At 39.5% G+C, this 24,003-nt stretch overlaps 1 protein-coding gene across 2 annotated transcripts in view; it reads right to left on the reverse strand.

The window, feature by feature from the left end:
• LOC122816758 (probable cytosolic oligopeptidase A) overlaps window positions 1–24,003 on the reverse strand; it is a 907,285-nt gene that overhangs the window by 296,096 nt on the left and 587,186 nt on the right. For both annotated transcript variants that reach the window (XM_044089771.1, XM_044089769.1), the window contains one exon: window positions 16,395–16,516. In XM_044089771.1, the coding sequence (XP_043945706.1) occupies window positions 16,395–16,516 (122 nt within the window). The remainder of the gene's footprint in view (window positions 1–16,394; window positions 16,517–24,003) is intronic.

Genomic DNA, 24,003 nt, shown 5'->3' on the forward strand with positions numbered 1-24,003 from the left:
AGAAAGACTCTTTACCTCAGAGTTGTCCAGTGTTCCAATTCTTGAGGAAATTCCAGAGGACATTCTCGTTCCTGTGACAAATCCAGAAGTTCCTGATAAGAGTTGTGCACTGTAGACTGTCCCTGTTGCTAAATTTGGTCCAGACTGTTATGTTACGAGATATAGTGGCATCTCTAAACCCTGTAGCAGATATGAAGCAACCTGAACATGAACATTGTGCTTTGTTTCTAATGTTTATAGTAATGCCTCTCTAAATCTGATATTGTTTTACAAAGGGCAATCTTCTTTAAGAGGGAGGATGTACATCAATGTGTGTGTATGTACCTTTAGGAAGCTATCTAAGGGCTTGCAGAAGTGTATAAATACTGAGCATGTGCGAGTCTGACTGCCATTTTGTAGTAAGCTGTTGAGATGTAAGCATGTATGTATGTAAGGTCTGTCTGTTAACTAGTTTGCATTTTATGATGCTGCTATCCATCCTGATTTGTTTCTGTGTATTAAAAGCATCTAAACGAAATACCCCACCTGCTTGTCATCTATGTTAGAGAGAGAGATAAGCGACATACAGACCATATACTCATACAGAACACAACATTGTACTAGACTAGTTCTTTACAACCAACTGTCTCTAACTCACAAAATCATAACACAACCAACCAGAATCCCCGCACAACAAAAATCTCATCCTTCCTTAAAGTTCCAGCAGACCACTTCGCTCTAACAATAAGAACTTACTCACAGTCTCCAAGGCCAACAACACTGCAGGAGAATCTTTATTTTCCAGCTATATATTTCATACATGGAACTCCCTTCCTAACTCCATTCTCTCAATCTTGTCCACTAACAACTTTAGGTCATCACTTAAAGCTTATGTAAAAAATAAGTGGCTATGTTCCTGTGCTAACCCCTCCTGAATGCTCAGTATACCCCAATTATATTCAACTTCTTCCCCTGTGTTTAATCTTTAATTCCTACAGGCCTGTCTTAACCTTATATATTGACATAAGTCATACTTTACAGACAGTACTAGCTAAGTTCAAAGCCTAGGTTTTGTTGTCATGATGTAACAAATTTTTATTTTCTTATGTATACTACATTTTGTTTAATTTATACTTTACTTATTACTGTAATTCATTCATTAAAATTTACTGTTATTCATGGAGCCTTTCTCCCAGGTCTCCGCTGAAAAAGGACCTGTGTCCAGTCTAATTTTTCCAGTAAACAAATGTTAACTAAATAAATAAATAAATACATACATACAAACACTATGGGAGATATGAAATAATGAGGACATCAGTGCAGAAGTGAAAACAGACCTAATAAGAGAGAAAGTCAATAACAGACTATCGTGTTGCGGTCACAGGTACAGGAAGACAGATAATGACTGGTAAAGCAGATTTTCTTTTATTTAAACATCTTTATGAAAATATCACTTAAGACACAGGCACACACACATTAATACAAATGAAAACAAACCATTTAAACATTTTTTCCCACTTACACAGATTAAAACAATGCGTGAGAAGGTCGCTGAAAAAACAGTCAGTAAAAACAAAATGAAAACTCCAGCAAAGTAGAACTTCCACTGAGTGACCTCCCAAACCTCTTGTATCAGAGGCACATGGGATATATGCAAATGATCCTTATGAACATCAGGTGTTTCAGCTAATTGGCGATTCTGAATGCCCATGACTTGTTTTGTCATTTTAATGGATGATTTCAGGCCAATAAAGCCAAACCCCACTAGCTGTGGATATGCATGATAATGACAATGGACATCAGCTGGGTATAACAGCCTGTGTTTCTAATGCTTACTCAAACACGGTGCTTGTGCTGTGCTGATGAGGTCATAACAAGACCGAAATATGCATATCCACAGCTAGTACACTAAGAGCTTAAATATCAGCCACAAAGATAGGTTTAAATATATTTAATTATAAATAAAAGAACAAGACAATACTCAGTCAACAAACAGTTACTTCAGAGTTCAAAATCACAGAAAATATTTAAAAAACATTGCAGGACAGTCTCAAATAAATACAGAAAACATCTAAAAAAGAATTTATGTTTTTACCATAACATTCCATCTGTGTTGTTGAACTTCATTCATTACTGATGGGTACTGGTTCAGTCCTTGGAACAGAGTCAGGCATTATAACAAGCTCAAGCCAGAAAAAAAAAAAAACCTCTTGAGCTAAGCTTACCCATCGTGCCCCTCTCTCTATCACCTCAGAGTGAGTTTGCCCATAAGAAAAGCAGAGAAAGCAGAGGCTTTATCTGAGCAACTTCCCTATCATAAGGTAGGACAGAATCTGGATCTCCAGGAGTCTTTTGGAGTGGGGTGGTGGGTGGGATGTAATGAAAGAATGAAGATCAACAAGATAGATGGAACATTGTGATAAGAACACAACTTCTTTATCTGATGTTAATCTTCATTCATTCCTTACTGATGGGACAGAGTCCCTAGCTACTTTATTTCCTGAGAGGCTCTATGGAAGGATATTCCTGAGCACCATTGAACCAAAGGAGGCTCTCACTCTGGAGACCAAATCCAATTTATAATGAGTGATAAAGGTATGAGGGGTAGTCCATGTTGTTGCTGCACAAATGTCATGCATGGAAGCTCTTGCAAGAAAAGTGACAGATGTCGCAATTGACCTGGTTGAATATGGTTTGGTAGACGAACTTTGTAGATAAAGCAAATGCAATGTCTCAACCTTCTAGAAAGGGTCACTTTGAAAATGGATTTTCCCAATTTTGGTCCTGAGAAAGATACGAATAACTGGTCAGATTTTCGTAGTGATTTTGTCCTGTCCAAGTAGAATCGCAATGGTCTATGCACATCAAGTAAATGCAGGGAGTATTCTCTTTTGTTAGAAACATTTGGAAAGAAGACTGGCAGTTCAGTTGCTTGATTAATGGTCAACTCTGAAATAACCTTGGGTAAAAAGGTGGGATTAGTCCGTAGTGATACTCTGTCTTTATGGAAAACCATGTAAGGACGTTTTATGCACAAGGCCTGCAACTCAGATATTCACCTTGCTGAGGTTATAGCTACCAAAAATAAGGTTTTCCAGGACAAAAATTTTATATCACAAGTGGCAGCTGGTTCGAAAGGGGAACAAGTCAAAGACTGTAGAACTAGTGTCAGATTCCAAGGTTCTAGTGGCTTTTTGAAGGGTGGTTTCAACAAGAATTTACAGAGATGGCGAGAAATTAAGGACGAGTTCTGGAAACCATTGTGGAAGTTAGAGACAGCAGCCAGGTGAACTCTAATAGTTGAAGCTGCTGCTCCCTAATGGAGTAGATTCAATAAATAGTCCAGTGCAGAAGACAGCGAAGCTGAAAGGGGGTCTATTCCCTTCTTTCTGGATCAAATTATGAACCTTTTCCATTTGCTGAGATAAAGTTTCCTGGTGGATGGTTTATAGGAAGCCAGAAGAACGTACAGGGGAGGACAGATTATTTTGCCTGGCAATTACTGGAGGTGGAGGAACCAAACTGTCAGCTTGAGACTCGATATGTTTGGATGTATCAACCCTTGTGGGTGCGACAGCAAGTCTGGAGTTGGATCCAGAATCCATGGTTAGTGCACTAGCGAAGGCCAAAGGAAAAAAAAAACAAACTTGTCAGGGCCAATAGGGTGCAATGAGGATTACTCTGCTTCTCAACCGAAGGGCTTTCTTTAGAAATTGCGAATCAGAGGAAGGGGAGGAAAAAGGCATAAAGAAGTCTCATGGGTCAATCGTGTACTAGAGCGAATTAGGGCAAAGTAGCTGCTGCATTTGTGGCTTGCGGGGGATGCAAATAGATCACATCAAGGCTGGCCCCAGTGACTGAAGATCTTCTCCGCTATGACAGACTTGAGGGACCATTCATGAGGCAGGAGAATGCATCTGCTCAGTTTGTCTGCAATTAAGTTGGAATCCCTGGGAATGTGCGTCACTGTCAGAAAGCGACTGGAAGCTATCACCCACTGCCAAATTTTCATGGCCTCTCGACACAGTGTTGTCGGACTGGATAGCAATTATCCCTGATGGAAGAGCAGATTGGAATGCCTGCAATGCCAGAAGAACTGCCGTCAGTTCTAGGACATTGCTATGTAGGTTGACCTCCATGGATAACCAAATGCCTTGGACCATCTTTCCCTGGAAATACCCCCACCCCATCCGGGAAATGTCCGTGGTCACTACAGCCTTGGGCTGAGAGGGGAGAAAGGATGATTCCATAGATATTTTTCTGGCTTCATCCACCAAATTAAGTCTTGCTTGCATCAAATTGTTATGCGGATCTAAAAGGACATTGGTTGAGTCAAGGGGGACCACTGTGTTACTAAAAGCCACTGTAGAAGCCTCATGTGCAGTCTTGCCAGGGGGACTACTGTAATCGATGCTGCCATAGATCTTACTATTTGAAGGACTGCTCGAGCTGGAACTTTGTCTTGACAGAGTATCACCTGGAGCTGAAACCTTAGTCTTTCTAACCTGTGAAGTGGGATGGAGACTTGGCAGGATTAAGTATCAAAAGTTCCCCCTATGAATTCTAGTTTTTGAGAAGGAGTCAACTTGCATTTTTCTTTGTTTACTGAGATCCCTAATGATTTTGCTAGTTTTAGGGTATAATGTAAGGTTGTAACCAGCAGACGCTTGGTGGGGGCGGTAAGAAGCCAATAGTCTAAATACAAAAACACCCAGAATCCTTGCAGTCTCAAGTGAGCTGTTACAACTGCCATGATTTTGGTGAACACTCTGGGGACTGTGGAGAGACCAAAGGGCAGTGCTTGGAATTGGTAGTGATTGGCTCCCAGCCAGAAGCAGAGGAATCTTTTGGAGCATTTGTCCATTTTATGTGGTAATATGCATCCTGAAGATCATCTTTCTCCAGAAATGGTAGAACAGACTGAACTGTGACCATCCGGAATTTTTTTTGTCTGACAAATTTGTTTTGAATGCTGAGGACCAGGATTGGCCTTCAGTCCCCTGTCTTTTTGGCACTAAAAAGAACCATGAGTAAAATCCGTATCCAATGTGGTCTGGTGGGACTGCTTGGATGACTCATTTTAAGAATAGCTTTTGTATTTCTAGAGCTGCTGCTTCCCTTTGACTGGGTGGAATGTCGGGAATATGGCTTGGCGGCCTTGAGTAAAGGGTATGTGATAACATCTGGTAATTATCGTCTGCACCCAAATATCTGTGGTTATCATTTGCCAGTAGAGGTGGTGCAGAGAAAAACATCCCCAGAATGGTTCCAGAGGTAAGCAATTTGGCATTTCTTCGGGAGTGCTGATAGGGCTGTCCAGAGAAAGAATTTCTGGATCCCTGATAATATGGACACCTCTGCCTCTGTTGAGGCATCTTCCAGGTGAGTTCCCCCTCTGCTCTGGGGGGTAAACTCACCATGTGTGTCACGGAAAGGACCCTGGGATTTCTTGTACCACATCTTTCCACTCCTCTGATTCCTAGAATAGGGCCGTTGGGGAGTGGAAAAATGCATGCCCATGGCAGACAGAGTCTTACCATCTTTTTCACACCTGGCTTAGGTGTCTAACTTTGGGGCCAAAAAGAGAAGAGGGCTCCACGGTGCATTGAGAAAGGAAGATTTAAAGGGTTCAGCAAAATCACATAGGCGCATCCAGGCATGGCGTCTGATGACAATGCCTGTACCTGCTGCTCTAGCCTCCCCTTCAGTAGTGTGCAAAATCAACCTCATGGACGAGTTAGATATAGATTCCAGGGTGACAAGCTGTGAGGCAACTTCATCTCATACCTCATCAGAAACTACCCCTGCCAAGGTTCTGGAGTTCCAAGATTAGGTTTCTCTGAAGCCAGGTAAAGTGTGCCAAGTAAATCAAGGACCGAATGGCAAAGACTGATGAAGAATACACCCACTTCCCTAACCTGTCCATCAACTGAGACTCCCTGTTAGGGGGATGGAGAGTAGGGTTCTCCTTGGTTTCTTAGTGGCTGCCACAACCACCAAAGCATCTACTGGTAGGCCTTTAGACCAGTTTGGGTTGTCCTCTGGGGGAGAAAGAATTTTGTCTAGTCTCCGGGGGATAGGTTCAACGGTGTCAGGATTCCTCCAAGCATGCTGCACGATGAGCTGAACTAGCTCATCTGCAGGCAGGGACACCCAGGAAGCACATGGTTGAGCACAGAAAGCCTGCAAGAATACAGACTCCTCAGAGGAAGGGTTGGTGGACATCCAGTCTCCCCATTGCTTTAAAATTTCCTGTATGCCTACAAAGGAGACATCCTCAGGGGGGTGACTGTAGGGACCCTTCCCCTTCATTGTAGTCTATCTTCGGTAAGGGATTCCTCGGGGGAATCCATATGCTTCCTCTTGCATGATCTCTTACGTGATACCTGTGGGGATATCTGAGGACTCCGAAGAGTGGGTACCTTGTGGAAGGGTATCTTGAGGCTCCCATGCATGATGTCTTAGGGTAGTGGACTGTGTCAGCTGTGGTTCACAGGAGAGCTATATATGGGTCTTTGGCACCGAAGGAACCAGCTGCGAGCCTTTGGAGGCAAGTGCCCTCTCCATCACCTGGAAGGTGGGCCTGCCTGAAGAGGATTGGGAGCCCAGAACTGAGAAAGACAACCTCGGGACCTGGGTCACAACCCACTCTGACAAACTCACTCCCAGGGATGGAACCACAGGAGGATTCAGTGCCGTGAAGCCAACTAGAACCATAGTAGATGGCACCATAGAAAAAACAGGTGCCATACTACAGGTCATGGTGCAGACAGCCCAGTCAAAATCCCGAGGATGGCTAAGCTATGAGTGAGTCGATGTCCATAGGGTAAGATCCAGAGCCATGGTAATGTCTACCAGTGAAACTGAAGAAGCCGGTACAGGGATAGGCGTCAGTATCGAGGGCTCTGATACTTCCAAGGAGGAACATATGTCGAGGTCTGTGGAGAAATTCCTCGGCTCCTAGTGGGAGGGAAGATTTGGAAGGAGTTGAAAAACCTCTGGCCGTCAATAGCTGATCCACAAGTCTCACTACATCAAACTCCGAAAGGCTCTTGGAGGAGCAGGTCAACATCCCTGATGGGGAATCAGGGCATTCTAAAAAGGGGCTGCACTGTTGTCCAAAAAAGGGATCCAGTGACGGGCAGTATCAGGTCCGTGGCACTATCTCACCTTTTGGCACCGTGGTCAAAAGACCAATAAGATGTACAGGGGTGGGGACAGTGACCAGAGTTGGAAAAACAATTTTTGATACCGAAAGGAGGGTCTGTACTGTAGCTATGGATGGTTCCATACTGGCAAGAGGTACCGTGGGGGAAGCTTGTGACACTGGTGCCGAAGACAGTACAGTAGTCATTGGTGCTGACGAGGACAGTACCAAAGTTGGTGGTTGAGGTCATGGTATCGAGGACAGACGAGGACGGTACCGAAGTTGGTGGTTGAGGTCATGGTATCGAGGACAGTACTGTAGAAGGGGTTTGAGGCCCCAGAGCCAAAATTTCTGGTGTCAATTTAGGTAATTTTGCTTTTGGCTCTGAAGATCGAACCAATTTAGAGTTTTTAATGTGTGGAGATGAAGGAAAAGAGTGGCTTCATTTTTTTTTGGTCCTTTTTAGGAGGGGTGAGCCCTCCATCTCAGAAATAGCCTCTGAGAAAGGAATTTTTAAAAGACACTTATGAATCAGTTTATTTTTTCTCTCAGTCAAAGTATGGGTGCTGACGCTCTTATATATGTCACATGGAGGTTCAACTTTCAAGTGCTGTACTCCGAGGCAATAAACCCCAAATAAATGATTGTCTGGATCTGGCATTTTTCTACTGCACTTATCGCACTGTTTGAACCTCGTTGTTCCTTTTTTATCTGCCATCATCATAGTTTAGAGTAGACACTCCAATCACAGTATATACAACACACACAGCAAAATATACACTATGAAAAAGAAGAAGCTTATTTCTTTTTGTCTAACAGCAAAGATAAAACAAGAACTATCCCACGGATAAAGAAAAGGGGAGGGGAGAGAAGAGAGGAGAAATACCAGCAATGGTATTGGGAATTACCTCAGAGGTAAAGGGAGGCCTGTATCAGCAATGGTAGAAAGAATACCACAAACTTAGTAAATAAAGGATGAAAAAGCTTCAAAGGGCAAGCGAACACTAAACGACTAACAGGAAAGAAATTCTACAACTAACCAAGAGACAGATTTGAAATATAAGAGTTATTAAATGACTTAGCTTGAGAGCTGGCTTGACATGTCTTGAAGTATACGTGGTAAACAAAATTTGAGGTGAAAGAGAGAGGGGCAATATGGGTAAGCTTACCTCGAGAGGTTTTTTTTGGCTGCCGCAAGCTTGTTATAATGACAGATTCTGTTCCGAGGACAGAACAGATACCCATCAGTAAGGTATGAATGAAGATTTACAACATCAGATCTAATCTTTACTATAGTCCTATCTACATCTAAAATAAATTACTTTTCCCTAGTTACATACTATTAGCAAGGCAAGTGCAGATGATGATGAGTGGATATGCCTGCTAGGTCCAAGACAAAATACAAAATACAAAATGCACACAGTCTCTCTCTGAGAGAGTTCTTAAATTACCATCAAACATTACTGCTGGGTCAGCTTGGATGACATCATTCTTTGTCACCTGCCTTCAGTTCCCAGGCTAATAGACATGAAGAGAATTTTAACACCTCTGTGCGAGAAGTACATATCTCTCACAAGTTTGCAGAATGTGGAAGTCATAAAGCAATAAAAACACTTTCCATTTTAAACTTAGTAATTACTTCTCTCCAAGACAACAGAAAAAAACATCTAGGTCTAGAAATCCTGTCTTCTTGCTGCATTGAAACTAACTTTTATAGCACGTCATAAAGCACTTAATTTCAACTTATTTTCTTGAAGTTTTGTAAGTTAATCTTCTATGTTCCAGCAGGGTATGCTGTGGTTACATTCTTGAAGCTCAGTACATAACAGAGTTCTTATAAATCATATCAACATTCACAAATGACAGAATTATTTACAAAATTCCTGACACTTGGGCTGGCAGTGTCAACTCCATCCTATCATGTCCCCATAAATATGGGTGTTTCTGAACAAAGTCATGAGTCAGTACATAATTTACAGCTATATCCTTTGTTTTATCTTAATTAGTTTTATATCCTGAAAAGACTTGAAACTGCTTCAAAATGTTCCACAACAATGAGATGTTCTTTTCTGGATTTATCAAGCACAAAATAATATCAACTGCAAACAAACAAGATAACTATTCTTGATTATCATTTCAGTTATATCCTTGAATTTCTGTGTCACTTATTTTCCTTGACAAAGGGTCTAAATATAAAGCTAATAACAAAGGGGAAGAGGACACCCCTGCCTGGTTCCTCTGCTCAAATCAACTTACCCGAGAGGAAACCTCACACATTCATTCTTGCCTCCTATCCTTAATATATCTTCCTTGTTGAGCTTATTATTGTACCAGGGAAGGCAAATGCTTCCTCTGCCTTACTCATAAAATCCCAGCTTATTCTGTTGAATGTTTTCTCTGCATCAAGACCCACAAATAATGGCAGTATTTTCTTCCATTCTGCTTCTCTTCGGACCATTGTTTTATTAATGTTGTCAAATGTCTGCCTCCCCTTCACAAACCCACACTGATCCATATCTATCTTTTATTATTTAAGTTGATATATTCCTTCAGTGTTCATTTATTTTAATCACCTCTGAGTAGATTTTTTTCCTGTACAACTCTTGAACCAAAGCTGAAGCTTGAAGTGCTTTTTCCTGAACAGCTGCAGGATCCTTCCCAGACAGTGTCTTCTCATCATCTTTTCTGGTTGATTTTCTTTCAGATTCTTCAAATTTCTTCTTTGCTGCATCCATGCAGTGTACCTAATAGCCACTAACTGAATTTTACCAAAATAACAGTTTCAATGGAACTCCTTTTTCTCAGTTTCTGTTTTCACACAGGGAAAGCTGAAATTAAGCTGCTTATCAGTGTGCAGCCATCTTGGAAGTCCCAATCTAGTAAAGCAGATTAGGGAGTGACAGGAAGAAGGCAAGAAGGGACAAGAACATCCAGCCAAGAGATGGCTAGATTGTGTAAAAAAAAGCCTGAGGCAGGTGGTCAAGACTTTTGAGGAAGTTAAGATGGAGGTTCTGAATTGAGAGAAGTGGCAGCAGCTGATGCAACACCCCGACTCTATTGGAAATGGGAAGAAGAGGTTTATGATGATGATAATGATGACATATACATGGGAAAGAGTGACAAGTATGCAAAATTTGGGATCTTGTCTCTGCTAAGGCCCAACAGACAGGTACAAGTTCCTTGTATTAAATTTTCTGGCCTCCCTCAAGATGCACAAGATATCCTCAGAAAACATGGGTCTAAATCTGATGAGTGTTAAATTATCCACATTTTCAGCTTTATGTTCTCAAGCATGAACATCTCTTCATCTGATTTAAGAGATTCAATACTCACGCATAAGAACCAATTCTGCCTTTACTAGGCTGTGCAGGAGGAAAAACCAATGATAACTTGGTCAGAGTGGAGCTACAACTAACATTTTTGACCCATCCTCTTTAACATCCTGAGAAATCAGGGGTATTAGAGGAAAGGCATATAGAAACAGAGCTTTCCACTTTATGGAGACTGCAACTGATGCCCAAACCTCCACAGTTGGTATCCTGATGCAGTATTTTCTCAGCTGTCTGTTCTCTTGAGATGCAAAATAATATATTTCTGTTACACCTAACTTGTAAACTATGTCCAAAAGTGCATCCCTGTTGAGCTTCCACAAGTGGTATCCAGTTCTGCTCTGTACAACTGGTCTGTCAATTTATTCTTTTGGTATGAGATGTAAATTTCCCTGAGTTTCAAACCTAATTCATGGCTGATCTTTCATGTTTACAATGTTAGCCTGCACAGGAGCAAATAAGTACCCTCCTGTTGGTTAATGTACAAAATTACTATTACAATGATTTCTTGAATGTACAAGGTCCCAATTTCCAAATGAGCCTGAATGTCTTAATGGCAAGAATGACACCATCATCTCACTTACACTGATGTGTCTCCTACTGAAAGGCATGTTCAAAGTCCTCTGGATCCTCAAATTTCCCACATGGGTTTCCCTAGCGAAACATGAAGAATCAGTGGTGACTGTCTGAGATTTCTGATAAGCTTGAGAGATACCCCTAGATTAAGGTACACTTGGTCTATCTACCAAGAGCACTCTTTTCTGAGGCAACAGCGGAATGGAGTAGTGCATGGACCGAGCATGCTGGTGTACCCTATTTCTTGGGTAGCACTGTCATTTTATATTAGATTTTATATTTAGAGACACCAAACAATACAGAGACAAGATTGCATACATCTGGAAAAAGCCTAAGCAGATATACACTAGCTATGCATACAACACCCATAAAGACTATATACAAGATAACAATAAAGCCTATGAAAGTACACACAAGGTACAACAGAGGCAAAAATAAATTTAAGTCTGGAAAACAATTTTGGAAAGGCCAAGAACAGAATTCATGGAGGCACAGGGAAAACCACTGGGATTCAGGACAGAGGAGACAAACATGGGACCAAGAGATACACCACTGGCACCCACCCATCGAACAACCACTGGAGATAGATAAAGTGAATGAAGTTATTTATGTCTGTAAAAACGTTTACACAGACCATGAGGTGACTACGGAACATTTTTCTTTGTTCCTAAAGGGGATGAAATTTGTGCCCACTATTAATTTTGATTTAATTGACACACTTTTAGAGGTTAAGCTATTTATTAGAAAGCTTAACTTAGCAGCATCTTTTAAGGACAATGACCAAGACAATGGCATTTCTATTTTAAAGAAAAAAAAAGCACTTATAACCCCCTTTACAGCCTATTCTTTTTACTCTTGAAAGGTTAATCTTGGAAGATGTATATAAGACTCATGCTGATATGTCAGGCAAAAAGAGAAGTGATTTTAACCTTAGTAAATCTGAATGGGAATTATTTCGAAAACTTAGTAGTGATAAAACAACCAGAGTTATGAAACCTGATAAGGGTGGGAGTATTGTGCTTTTTGACCAGATGAATTACATCCACAAGATGTATGACATTTTAAACAATTCTGAAGTTTATGAGTCTATATATCTATGCACTGACTCATGGCTCGAAGAATATTTGATGGACCAAAGAATATCAATTGAGACATATAATTTTGTTAAAGTCAAGTTTCCAGTACTAGCTACCATTTTTGGAGTACCCAAAGTTCATGAGGATTTTATACACCCACCATTTCGACGCATTGTGTCTAGAAGCAAATCTAAAACTTACCCTATTGGAGTCGTCATAGTCAATTGGTTGAAGCACGTGTAAAAGAATATTATCCATTTACTCATCAACTCATGGGATTTTTTGGTTAGGTTAAAACATGAACTTTGGGATAGTGAATTGAAATTCGTTAGTATCAATGTGGTAGATTTATTTAATTCTACAGCTAAAGAAGAAGGACTAGAATTATTCCAAGAATCTATGATATGGTATTCTAACTTAGACAATCACAGAATCCTTATGGTACTTGAATTGATGATTATAGTTTTAGAGAATAATTTTATTTATTTTGAGGGCGAACATTTTAAGCAAATTAAGGGTGTGGCTATGGGGGCTTCTTGTGCCTCCATATTTGCAAACCTTGTCCTTAATGAATGGGAAAACAGACATGTTTAACAGCGTCTACAAGGGTCATTTTAAACTTTATGTATGTTTTCTGGACAACGTTTTTATTTTGTGGAAGGGAGATACGGACGAAATAGAAAATGTTGTTTCTTATTTGAATAATGTTTGCCCCTACTTCAAGTTCACTTACACATATGATAACCTTGGGTTGTCCTTCTAAGATACTTACATTTCACACACACCCCATGGTTTTAAATATATATCGCAAACCCACGTTTAGCAATTCTTATTCGAATTTAGTAGCTGCCATTCCTTTTCGCAGAAAAAAAGTATTTTAAAAGAACAATGTATAAGGGCAGCCAGAGTGACTTCCAACTATGCTGACGTGGTGGAGGAACTTAGATTGGTAGGCAATATGTTCCTGGAAAGAGGTTACCCCCATAAATTAGTTAATGAAACTATTGAGTACATATCGCAATGGGGGGTATTGTAGGAGTAGAGCTTATCCAGGAAGTGGAGAATACAAATAAAGTTAATTTTACTAGCACTATGGTGTTAAAATATAGCCCTTTTTCACCTATTATTAAAGATGTGATATCCAAGAATTGGAATATTTTAAGGAGTGATGTGGATATATATATAACTACTACACAATCCTGGTTTTGTTTACAAGATATGTGACAATATTAAATTTCAGTCAAAGAATTATAGTTCTGATAGGAAACCAAGGATTTTAAAGGAACTCGCCAGTGTGGGACTTGTAACCAGTGTGTGTACATTTACGAAGAAAATGTCAAGTATTTGGAAAACATCAGTAGAAGTAAGGTGACTTTCCTGTCAGGGAACTGCAATACTAAGAGCGTGGTGTATTTGGCTATGTGCTCCACCTGTCCGGCATACTATGTCGGAGAAACAGACAGATTTTTGAAGAACAGAATATATGAACATATTTATGATATAAAAAAAAGAGAACTCTAATAATGTTTATATAGGCACATCCAACAGAATACATGTCACACTTTTAGGTTTGTCACTATTGATAAGGTGCATTTTAACCCTAGGGGTGGTAATGTTAAGCTTCTACTCGAAGAAAAAGAAGTAATTTGGCAACTTAAGTTAAATGCTAGCAACCCCCCAGGAATTAATAACCACGTATCTCTAATACTCATTTTAAAGTCTAGGGCTTGACATGTTTGCCCTTAAACTGACTACAAATATATATATTTTATGGATTATTAATTTTAATACATATTTTTTTGATAGTTTTGTATGTTGAGGCACAAAAGTAAATACGTTAGTCTCACATAACATATTTTTATATATAGTAAAAAGTCTTTTTAGTTATAAATATTTATAAACCTGAATTTTAGGATTATTTATATATATTCAGAATTTTGATATTTACATTTTTAACAGACATTTTATCACTGTGTACATTTTTAGTCGTACAACTTTTTTTAAAAAAACTAAGCTTTTTAGTTAATTGATGTAGTACTTTTGTTATTGTTGGATCATTTCCTGGTTTATGTGTTGAGTTCCTGTGGCTATAAAAAGGCAATGTATCATTGTTTTAATGAATCTGATGAAGTCCAGTTAATCTGGAGGAAAGCGCTCATTCCTTTGTGTTTTTTTTTAATAAAAAAGAGATTTTACTACTTATATTGGGAGTCTTTATGGTCTACATCCATTACCAAGATTGCTTTGTATTTTTTTGTGCAGCACTGTAATTTTTTCAACTGCAATTGTGTCAGGGGAAGCATCAGAATGCAAGAGGCTATATAGCTCAAGATCCTGAAGAACACTCTTGTTGAGATCTGGTTTTGTTCAGAAACTGTCCTGAAGGAGAACCGTGTCTGAGGGAAAGAAGGCTCTTTTTGCTGCACCGTTTCTAGCAGTGCCTCAAAAAATGATTTTCTTGAGGGTAAAAAGTGTTACTTTGGAAGAATTAGAGACAGTCCCAAGCACTTTAAGCAATTCAGTATAAATTCTAAAGCCTTCTAGACCCTTTCCATGGATATTGTCTGAATAAGAAAATGGTCCCACTGTGGGTAAATATAAACATCCTTTTATACTGCAAAATGCCATTACTGGAGTCCTTTGTAAAGCTCCTGGGTGTAGTAGGCAAGCCAAAAGGCAAGGAGGTGAACTGGTAGTGGAAAACCTAAGGAATCGTATATGTACTCTGGCTACGGGGATGTGGAGGCAGGCACTTTTTTCAATCTAGACTGGCCATGGCTACTTGACAATGGAAAAAAGGAAGAAGGCTTCCAATATCTTGGTAAACCAAGAGCATGAGGGTGCTGCCCTTCCCTATCTGATAATGATATACACATCAGTACTCAAGGGTCACAGGAAGGCCTCAGGACTGATTAGCAGGAAATTAGTTTTGGCCTTCAAGGATATGCTCCCATCCAAGAGTGTGCTGAAGTCCAGAGGGGTCACATCAGTGGCTTTGGCAACAAAAGACACTGTGTACAGGAACACCTTGAGAAGGCAATTCACCGACACAGGCATTTTTAAGCATAATGACTATCAGATGCTGAGCCGTTAGCCTCCTAACTTTTTCTTCTCCCTCAGTACTCCTGAGTACTTATTCTTTTCTTATTTTTCTTATACAAGAGGTCATAGGAAAAGCTGGCTAACAATATGGTAGATTGAGACTAGAAGTACACTCTTTTCTGAAACAAGTACTCCTGGAGAAAATATGCTCTACAATTTAAGGTCCATTGATTATACGATGCTAGCCACTCAGAAGTGTAAACACTGGCTCTAGGTGCTTTGGTCACATTTAGCAATGTTGGTGTGACGCTCCAACCCATGTAAATATTGGAAAAAGTGGTTTATGATGAAGATTTTAATTACAGAATGCACTCCATAATTGGGGAATTTTTCTCCTGATACAAGCAAAAAAAGAGCTATCTCATCTGCGAATTTGGTTTCTTCAATTTATTGTGATCTACCACCACTGTTATCCACAAAACAAACAAAACACTTCAAAACTTTTAAGGATAATTTGATCCCCAAAAGTGAAATTCCCCAGCAAATACCTCTGCAAACAGGAAACAACTCTGAAACACAAAAGAAAGGGAGATAACCGGTGCAGAAACTGTGTAAATGCAATTTCCAGTAGCACAAATTAAAACATTAACAAACAATAAGAGTCCTTCTTGAAAGAAGAAACACATTTTAAACCAGAAACTGTACACTTGCTTCCTGCAAAACCCCAAATTAAACTAGGCATGAACCTGTAACTTTTTAAACATGAGAAAATAATGACTAGTACATAAATAAAAACAGTGGCTGTACTTTATATTTCAGAGATGGTATTCTGGCAAATAGTAAAAGATCTGTATTAAATTATGAAGACCTGAATCCAGGTATCACAGTGAGATTCCATACCACAGCTCTGGCCAATACAATACCAATCAGGGTACTGACTTCTACTGTGCCATAATACAACACATTAAGATCAATGACCTTAGAAATGACCAAATACAATACATAGATGACTATATGCACAAATCTACCTTTTGCTCTGCAAGAATATACAGCACAGTACATGACATGGTTAGGCCTCAACAAATACTCTTCCCATTATTATGAAATAAAGATCCTAAATTGTAATCATTCTTCAGTGTCCCACAACTAGATGTTTTATATCTTAATTTTACTCCACTATAAGATCAATGAGATACATAGATTTTTGCCATATTGTATGCTAAATCCTTGACGTGTATACCGTACCTTTTTCATCATAAATGTTGAAGAATCTCACTGCAGGGTCCCACACCTCAGCAGCACCATCTGCAGGCACGATTTTTATGCCAAAGAGATCTGAGCTTAGTTGAAACAGTCCTGACAAAACACTAAATAAAAGAAGGAGTCAGTTTTAAGTGCTGATTTTGCAAAATGTATGTCATAAAAATCAGCTTTCTGACTTACAGACAATAACTTTTGTTTATTCTGAAGTGTCAACCACATTAAAACAAAAAGATGAGGTAAAATCAGGTTGGACAATATAATGGTTAATGTGCTAGGCTGTATATATGAGGACACAGGTTAAGTTTTCATTAGTACTCTTGTGCATAAGCTATTAAACTAAGAAAGCCATCTGGCCTTTTTGTCTTAAATCACACTTTAAAATGGGGCTATGATATACTGGAAAGGAAAATTACTTTACAATGAGAAAAGCTTGATATCTGTAAAATGATCTTTAGGCATATACATTTCCTTATTTTTGGGTATGGTGATGTTCCCTGCATAACAGTATCCAGGACAGACACCTACTATATTCTTCCATTGCAGTAAATCTTAGTTTCAGGAAGTTAAAGCACTTTTTAAGTACATATATAAACATAAAGAATGGGAAAAACATAACTATGCACTCTTTCTTATATAAAGTGCTTATACAGCTGTAATATAAATGTGATTAATTTCACAATACAAACATTAAAAATTAGAAGATCAATGTATTTTACCTGTTATGAATAGAACTACTGATTTAATGTAAATATTTACCTCTTTTAAAATCACACAACTAAGACAGAGAGCTTTAAGAAAAATACACAGAATAAAGTTAAAAGCATATTAAATTATTCTGTCTCAGCAAAGTGTCCCAAAGTACGCAGCTAAAATTTAGAGTGCTATATAGGAAATCTGAAGAGCAGAAATAAAGGCATATTAAATCATTTAGACTCAACGTTTTCAGCTGAAACAAAATTTTCACTTTATAGAAACAGTAATAAAACATCAAACAATAAAAAAAATTACAGCATGGAAGAATGGTATGTTTTGCTTGATTTATAAAGCAACTAAGCGCTTTCGCCCACCATATGTCAAGGCTTAATCAGAGTTGTTAAAAACACAGTACAAAATGCCTTAAGTAACCAAAATCATTATCACCAACCATACAAAATAAACAATCAACTGTCAATCAACAAAATAATCAATAAAAACAATCAGTACAACAATCCACCCCCACAACACAGATATTTAGAGTTTTTAAAAATCCCCTCTAAATATAGAAACTAAATATGTATATAAATGCAAAAAAAATGTTTAGACTACTACTGCTTAAATTTTAAGAATGCCAGATAGAATAGTGGTCATTGATACCTGGTCTATTTGGAGTATCCAGTTACTATGGCAATTGAGGTTGGATGCTCCAAGTAGACCAGTATCAATGACTACTCTATTACTGACATTCTTAAAATCTGAGCAGGAACAGTCTAAACATTTTTTTTTTTGTATTCACATGTGTATTTAGTTTGTATTTTTTAGAGGGAATTTTTTAAAGAAACTCTAAATATCTGTGTTGTGGGGATGGACTGTTGTACTGATTGTTTTTATTGACCGTTTTATTGATTGACAGTTGATTGTTTAATTAATTCTGTATTTTGTATGGTTGGTGATAATGACTTTAGTAACTTAAGGCATTTTGTACTGTGTTTTTAACAACTCTAATGGAGCCTTGATATATGGTGGGCAAAAGTGCTTAGCTGTTTTATAAATCAAGCAGAACATACTGTTCTTCCATGCTGCAAAATTATCCCTTTCCCTGCATCATCTTACAATAAATAGTGTTTAAACACAATATAATATCAATTTACATTTCTTTTTCTTTTAGCCTCCTCCCCGCCTCTGGGGATATCCAGAATTAGTGTTTCCTTTCATCTTTTAAAGTGTCAGCACATTTTTTCACTGATTTTCCTCGATTTTTTTCTAAGCGGCATGCTTTTACTTAGAGAAATATACATGTTCTTTTTCTTGCTGCAGCAAGAAAAAAGGTAACATTACTCACTTCTGTAAAGGTTTTAAACTTCATATTTGTAGATATGGCTCCTCCAGCTCTCACATTGACCAGGTACAGAAGTCATATTTTCTGTCAGTCATGTATGTGCTTCGCATTCTTCCATGAATAACAGTTCAGGAGGTCACACCTCATTATAATGGTCACATTATGACAGATTTCAAAAGGAAATAATGTGACAAGTCACACCAAACTAAAACTGCATGCAGGGAAAATGTAGAATCTGGTGAAAATATAGGCTCATAGGAAAGTATTAGGTTAGCTGCCCTTGCTGGCCATTTCAAGCATAGCCAGTTTCTGTTTTTGCTGCTTAATTTAACCTGTCCCATCTGGTGTTAGGTTGGTTTCACCCATCCTGTGGTCGATGATTACTATTACTCCTACAGAGAATAACTGGGATCATACCATAGATAATTCGAGGAGACCCAATAATGGGATAAAGCATTTAGGAGCTGCCTCTGCTCATTAGCAGTAAAAAGGGACAGTCTTGAAATACATTTTCTGTTTCTTATCCATAGATCCAAGTTGAGCTTGGATGAGCTTTGTTTTACGTGGCTGGGGAGTCTATTCCAGAGCAGCAGTATCCTCTGATGCCATTTGACTTACTGATGTGTACTACATCCTTCAGCACTGGGTCAGAGGATGCCTTGTATGCCAGACACATGTCTCCCCTCAGCTTTCTGTAGGATACCAAGTATAGTGACGGGCTTGAATCAGTTCATGTAGGACAAATTGTTTAGTCCTTGCATTCTTTTAATAAGGTATCTCTGTGGGCATTCTAATTCTTGCTTTGACTAGTCAGACACATGCCAAAGAGGCATTTTAATTAATGACTGGCCTAACGAGGGCTGAGTAAAGGATGACAATGACATCTCTAGAGCTAAATACAACCCTTTTGTTTATAAGTTGTGCACCATGGAAAGACTTTGGACACATGTTGCTCGAATGTTAGGTCACTGTTCACATAACTTCCCAAATCCCTAACAAGAGGGTCAACTCAAAGTATGGGCAATATGTTATATCCATGAGCAAGAGGAGTTCCCAAAGGATACAATTATGAATTTTTTGGCATTTAGTTTCAATTCATGATTCTGGTACCAGTTATTTATTTGGGATAACCCTTTCGGCAGGACGGCCAAGTCACTTTGGGGATTCAATGTGGGCTGTAGTCATCAGCAAACAATCAAAGTCCTTTTGTCCTGGCTTTTACTACATGAAACAGCGATATACTTAAATCATGGTAAATTAATATGTGGTGCTCAGCTCCACACTGAAATCCTGGTACTTGAAAAGCCGACTGCCAACTTGCTGTAAAAAAAAAGACCGCAAATGCAGAAGAGTGAACCTTGAATAAGAAGTTATGTATTTGCCATAATGTTCCATCTGAGTAGGTAAACTCCATTTGTCAGCAACCTATGGGTTATCGGATCCATATCGGATCCAAGCCAGCAGTTTCCAACAGCTAAGATCCGAGCTCCAAGCTCCTCCCCCTACCCATAATCCCCTGCCATCCCTTCCTGACCTCAGATGGAGTTTGCCTAAAAGCAAGACCTGCGATATCAAAAAAAATCACCTCCATAGTCTAACCTGGATACAATCTGCCATGAAAGCAGGAATACCATGAACATCCAAGTAGGTCAGGGGGACGGAGGGAGGGACGGTAGCTGACAAATGAAGTTTACCTACTCAGATGGAACGTTATGATGAGTACATAACTTCTTAATCTGAAGTAGTTAACTTCATTTGTGCATCAACCTATGGGACAGAGTGCCCAACTACCTGAATCTTGGGAGGTCTTCATGGAGGGATGTTCCGGAGCAATGCAGAGCCAAAGGATGCTCTCCCTCTGGAGACCAAATCTAACTTATAGTGGTTTATAAAGGTATGAGATGAAGCCCACGTGACTGCCTAACAAATGTCATCCAAAGATACTCTAGAACGAAAAGCAGCAAAGGTAGAAATAGACCGAGTAGTATAGGCATGGACTCCTTGAGGTGCAGGCCGGCCAGAACTCTCATATGCCAGAAGAATACACCGGGAAATCCATCTGGACAATGTGACTTTTGAAACAGGTTTCCCCAAACTAGATTTAGCAAAGGATACAAACAGTTGGTCTGATTCCCTATGACCAGCTGTCCTGTGAAAACAGAATCGTAGTTGCCTATGTACATCTAAAGAGTGCAACTTGTATTCACCTTTATTCTTGTAATTGGGAAAGAAGACTGGTAAATTAATAGACTGGTTGATGTTAGATTCGGAAGCAATTTTGGGCAGAAAGGAGGGACTGGTCCTGAGGGATACTCTATCTTTGTGGAAAGTTAGAAAAAGATCCACAAACAAGCGAAACGAAGACTTAAAGCCAAAAAAGAACCTTGACCAGTATAACCTTAACGCAAATTTATTGTGTACAAAGAGACAGCGTTTTCGCTACTCACACAAGGTAGCTTCTTCAGAGGAAAAAAGAGCGCGAAATCAACGCTCTTTTAAACTCACACCACAATACAAATATTGTTACATCACTTCCTCCAATAAAGAAGTAATGCTTCCAATAGCAAATGAATAAAGTGTCATAACTCAATTTAAAACGCTACACTAATACACTTATAAAGTGAAAGCAACTCATTACAAACAATTAAAGTAAAAATAATTATTATAAAAAGTTGAATAAGCAGCTTTGATTAACTATCAGATGCTTGTAACCACAAATTTATTAACTATCAGATGCTTGTAACCACAAATTTATTAACTATCAGATGCTTGTAACCACAAATGGTCCTATTTCAATACTGTTGGAAATGCGTGAGTTACTATGGCAGTTGAAATTGGACGCTTTTAACCTCCCAGGTCTAAATGACAGCTGCAATATAACATCATTTTTAAAGTTAAAATCTTACATGAGGTAATAACATTTTGGAGGTTAAGCTTAGTACTTTAGCTCCTTTCTAGGTGGTATTTGTTACTAGTGATCATGACTAGATAAAAAATTTTACCTGTTAAAAGACAGGAAATGTTTTGACTTATGTATAGTACATTTAGGTATTAAATATTATATGTTTTTTTGATTGTTACTATTACTTTTTATTTTTAATATAATTAATAAAATTTCAGTATTGACTTTTGAAACTGAAATAGCCATAAGCTTATTAACAATAAAGTGTTCAGTACAGAGCGATTAAATGCGATTTGTACTGACACATCTTAGCTTTGTAGTCATAAATGTACACATGTCTCATCATGTATATTTTACGTGGAGGCTAATACACTATTTTTTGGTTTTACTATGTGGTTGGAATGAGCATTTGGTTCTTTGCACCTGTATTATTATATTATTTTTTTATCAGCTTTTTACAGATGACTTATTGTTATATATTTGCACATTTTTATGAAATTTGCGGTTACAATCATTTGATAGTTAATCAAAGCTGTTTATTTAACTTTTTATAACAATTATTTTTACTTTAATTGTTTGTAATGAGCTTTTTCACTTTCATAAGTGTATTAGTGTAGCGTTTTAAATTGAGTATGATATTTTATTCATTTGCTATTGGAAGCACTACTTCTTTACTGGAGGAAGTGATGTAACAATACTTGTATTGTGGTGTGAGTTTAAAAGAGCGTTGATTTTGCGCTCTTTTTTCCTCTGAAGAAGCTACCTTGTGTGAGTAGCGAAAACGCTGTCTCTTTGTACACAATAAATTTGCGTTAAGGTTACACTGGTCAAGGTTCTTTTTTGGCTTTAAGTCTTCGTTTCGCTTGTTTGTGAAAAGTTAAGTACGGTGGCTTGGCGCAAAGGGCTTGAAGTTCCAAAACCTTTCTTGCCGAGGTAATAGCAACAAGAAAAGCTGTTTTCCAGGATAAGAATTTGAGATCCACCGAAGCTGCAGGCTCAAAGGGAGAAGCTGTTAAAGCCTGGAGTACCAGTGCTAAATCCCAAGGAGGGACTACATCCTTCACCGGCGGTCTTAGTAAGAAGGTGCCTTTTAAGAATGCCTTACATAATCTGGACGAGGACAAAGGGCCAAGATCACATCCAACATGGTAATGAGAGATTGCTGACAATTGGACTTTGACTGTGGAAGAGCTAGCATCTTGGTCAAATAATCCTGAAAGAAAATCTAATATTGCTGGCAACGGGGCTGTAAAGGGATCTAAGTTCTGATGCTCCGCCCAAATAGAAAAATGTTTCCATTTGCTATTATAAACCCTTCTAGTAGACTGCTTGTGAGCAGCTACTAGGATAGTTCTGACCGGGGAAGAGATACCAGGAGTCCTAGCTAACAGGGGAACTGGATCAACCAAGCCATGAGCTTGAGGTTGTTCAGATTCGGGGCCGCCAGGCCCAATGGGTGAGAGATCAGATCCAGAATGGGATCTAGAATCCAGGGAGGATTCACTAGATGAGACCATAGATATGGGAACCAAGCCTGACGAGGCCAGAATGGGGCAATGAGGATTATTCTGCTCCCCAACCGTCTGGCTTTCTGCAGAAACTTTAGCATCAGGGGAAGAGGAGGGTAAGCATAAAGTAGACCGGGTGGCCAAACATGCACCAGAGCGTCTCTTGGTGATTCCCTGGGTGGGGGAATTAGAGCGAAGTAGTTGTTGCACTTTGTGTTTGAAGGAGAGGCGAAAAGATCGCAACGAGGTTAACCCAATTTGGAGAAGATCTGCTTCGCTAATTTGGGATTCAGAAACCACTCGTACGGCAAGAGGATGGTGCGACTCAATCTGTCTGCTAGGATGTTGGACCATCCCAGAATGTGCATCGCTATTAGAAAACGGTTGGTGGAAATCGCCCATTCCCCCACTCTGATGGTCTCTCGACAAAGTGGATAGGACCTGGTTCCCCTTTGTTTGTTGATATACCAGACGACCGACATGTTGTCCGTCTGGATCGCAATTGTCCCGAAGGGAAGAAGGCTCTGAAGTGCTTGCAATGCTAACAGCACCGCTCTCATCTCTAGGACATTGATATGCAGTGAGGTCTCCGCATGGTCCCACGTGCCTTGGACTGTCCTGCCCAAACAATGCCCCCCCACCCGAGGCGAGAGGCGTCTGTGGTCACCGTGGCTAAGGGAGGGGACATAGAAAAGGGGCGTCCCTTCTGGAGGTCCGGAGACTAGAGCCACCATAAGAGGGCTCTCCTGCAAACCCTGCTGAGAGGGCTCTCCTGCAAACCCTGTTGAGAGGGATGGGATGGCTCAGGGGATAAAGCAGGAAGGACCATTGGACCTGGAGGGTCCATTGCAGGATTCTCATATTTAGGCACGCCATGGGTAGGAGGTTGATGGTTACCGCCATCGAGCCTAGGGCCCTCAGGACCAATTCCGCCGGAGGGGCTGGGCAATGAAGAATGGCCTGCACATGGAGTTTTAGAGTTCGCAGCCGGTCCAGAGTCAAGAAGGCTATAAGATGGTTTGTGTTCAACCTGGCTCTGATGAAATCTATGATCTAAGTCGGAAGAAGGGAAGATTTTCCCACATTGATCATGATCCCCAGCCGGGGAGCTAGTGCAGAAAATAATTCCTGGCCGTGCAGAGTAGA

The sequence above is a fragment of the Protopterus annectens genome, chromosome 12.part0 (genome assembly GCF_019279795.1).
Source record: "Protopterus annectens isolate FY-2018-M chromosome 12.part0, PAN1.0, whole genome shotgun sequence".
NCBI lineage: Eukaryota > Metazoa > Chordata > Ceratodontiformes > Protopteridae > Protopterus > Protopterus annectens.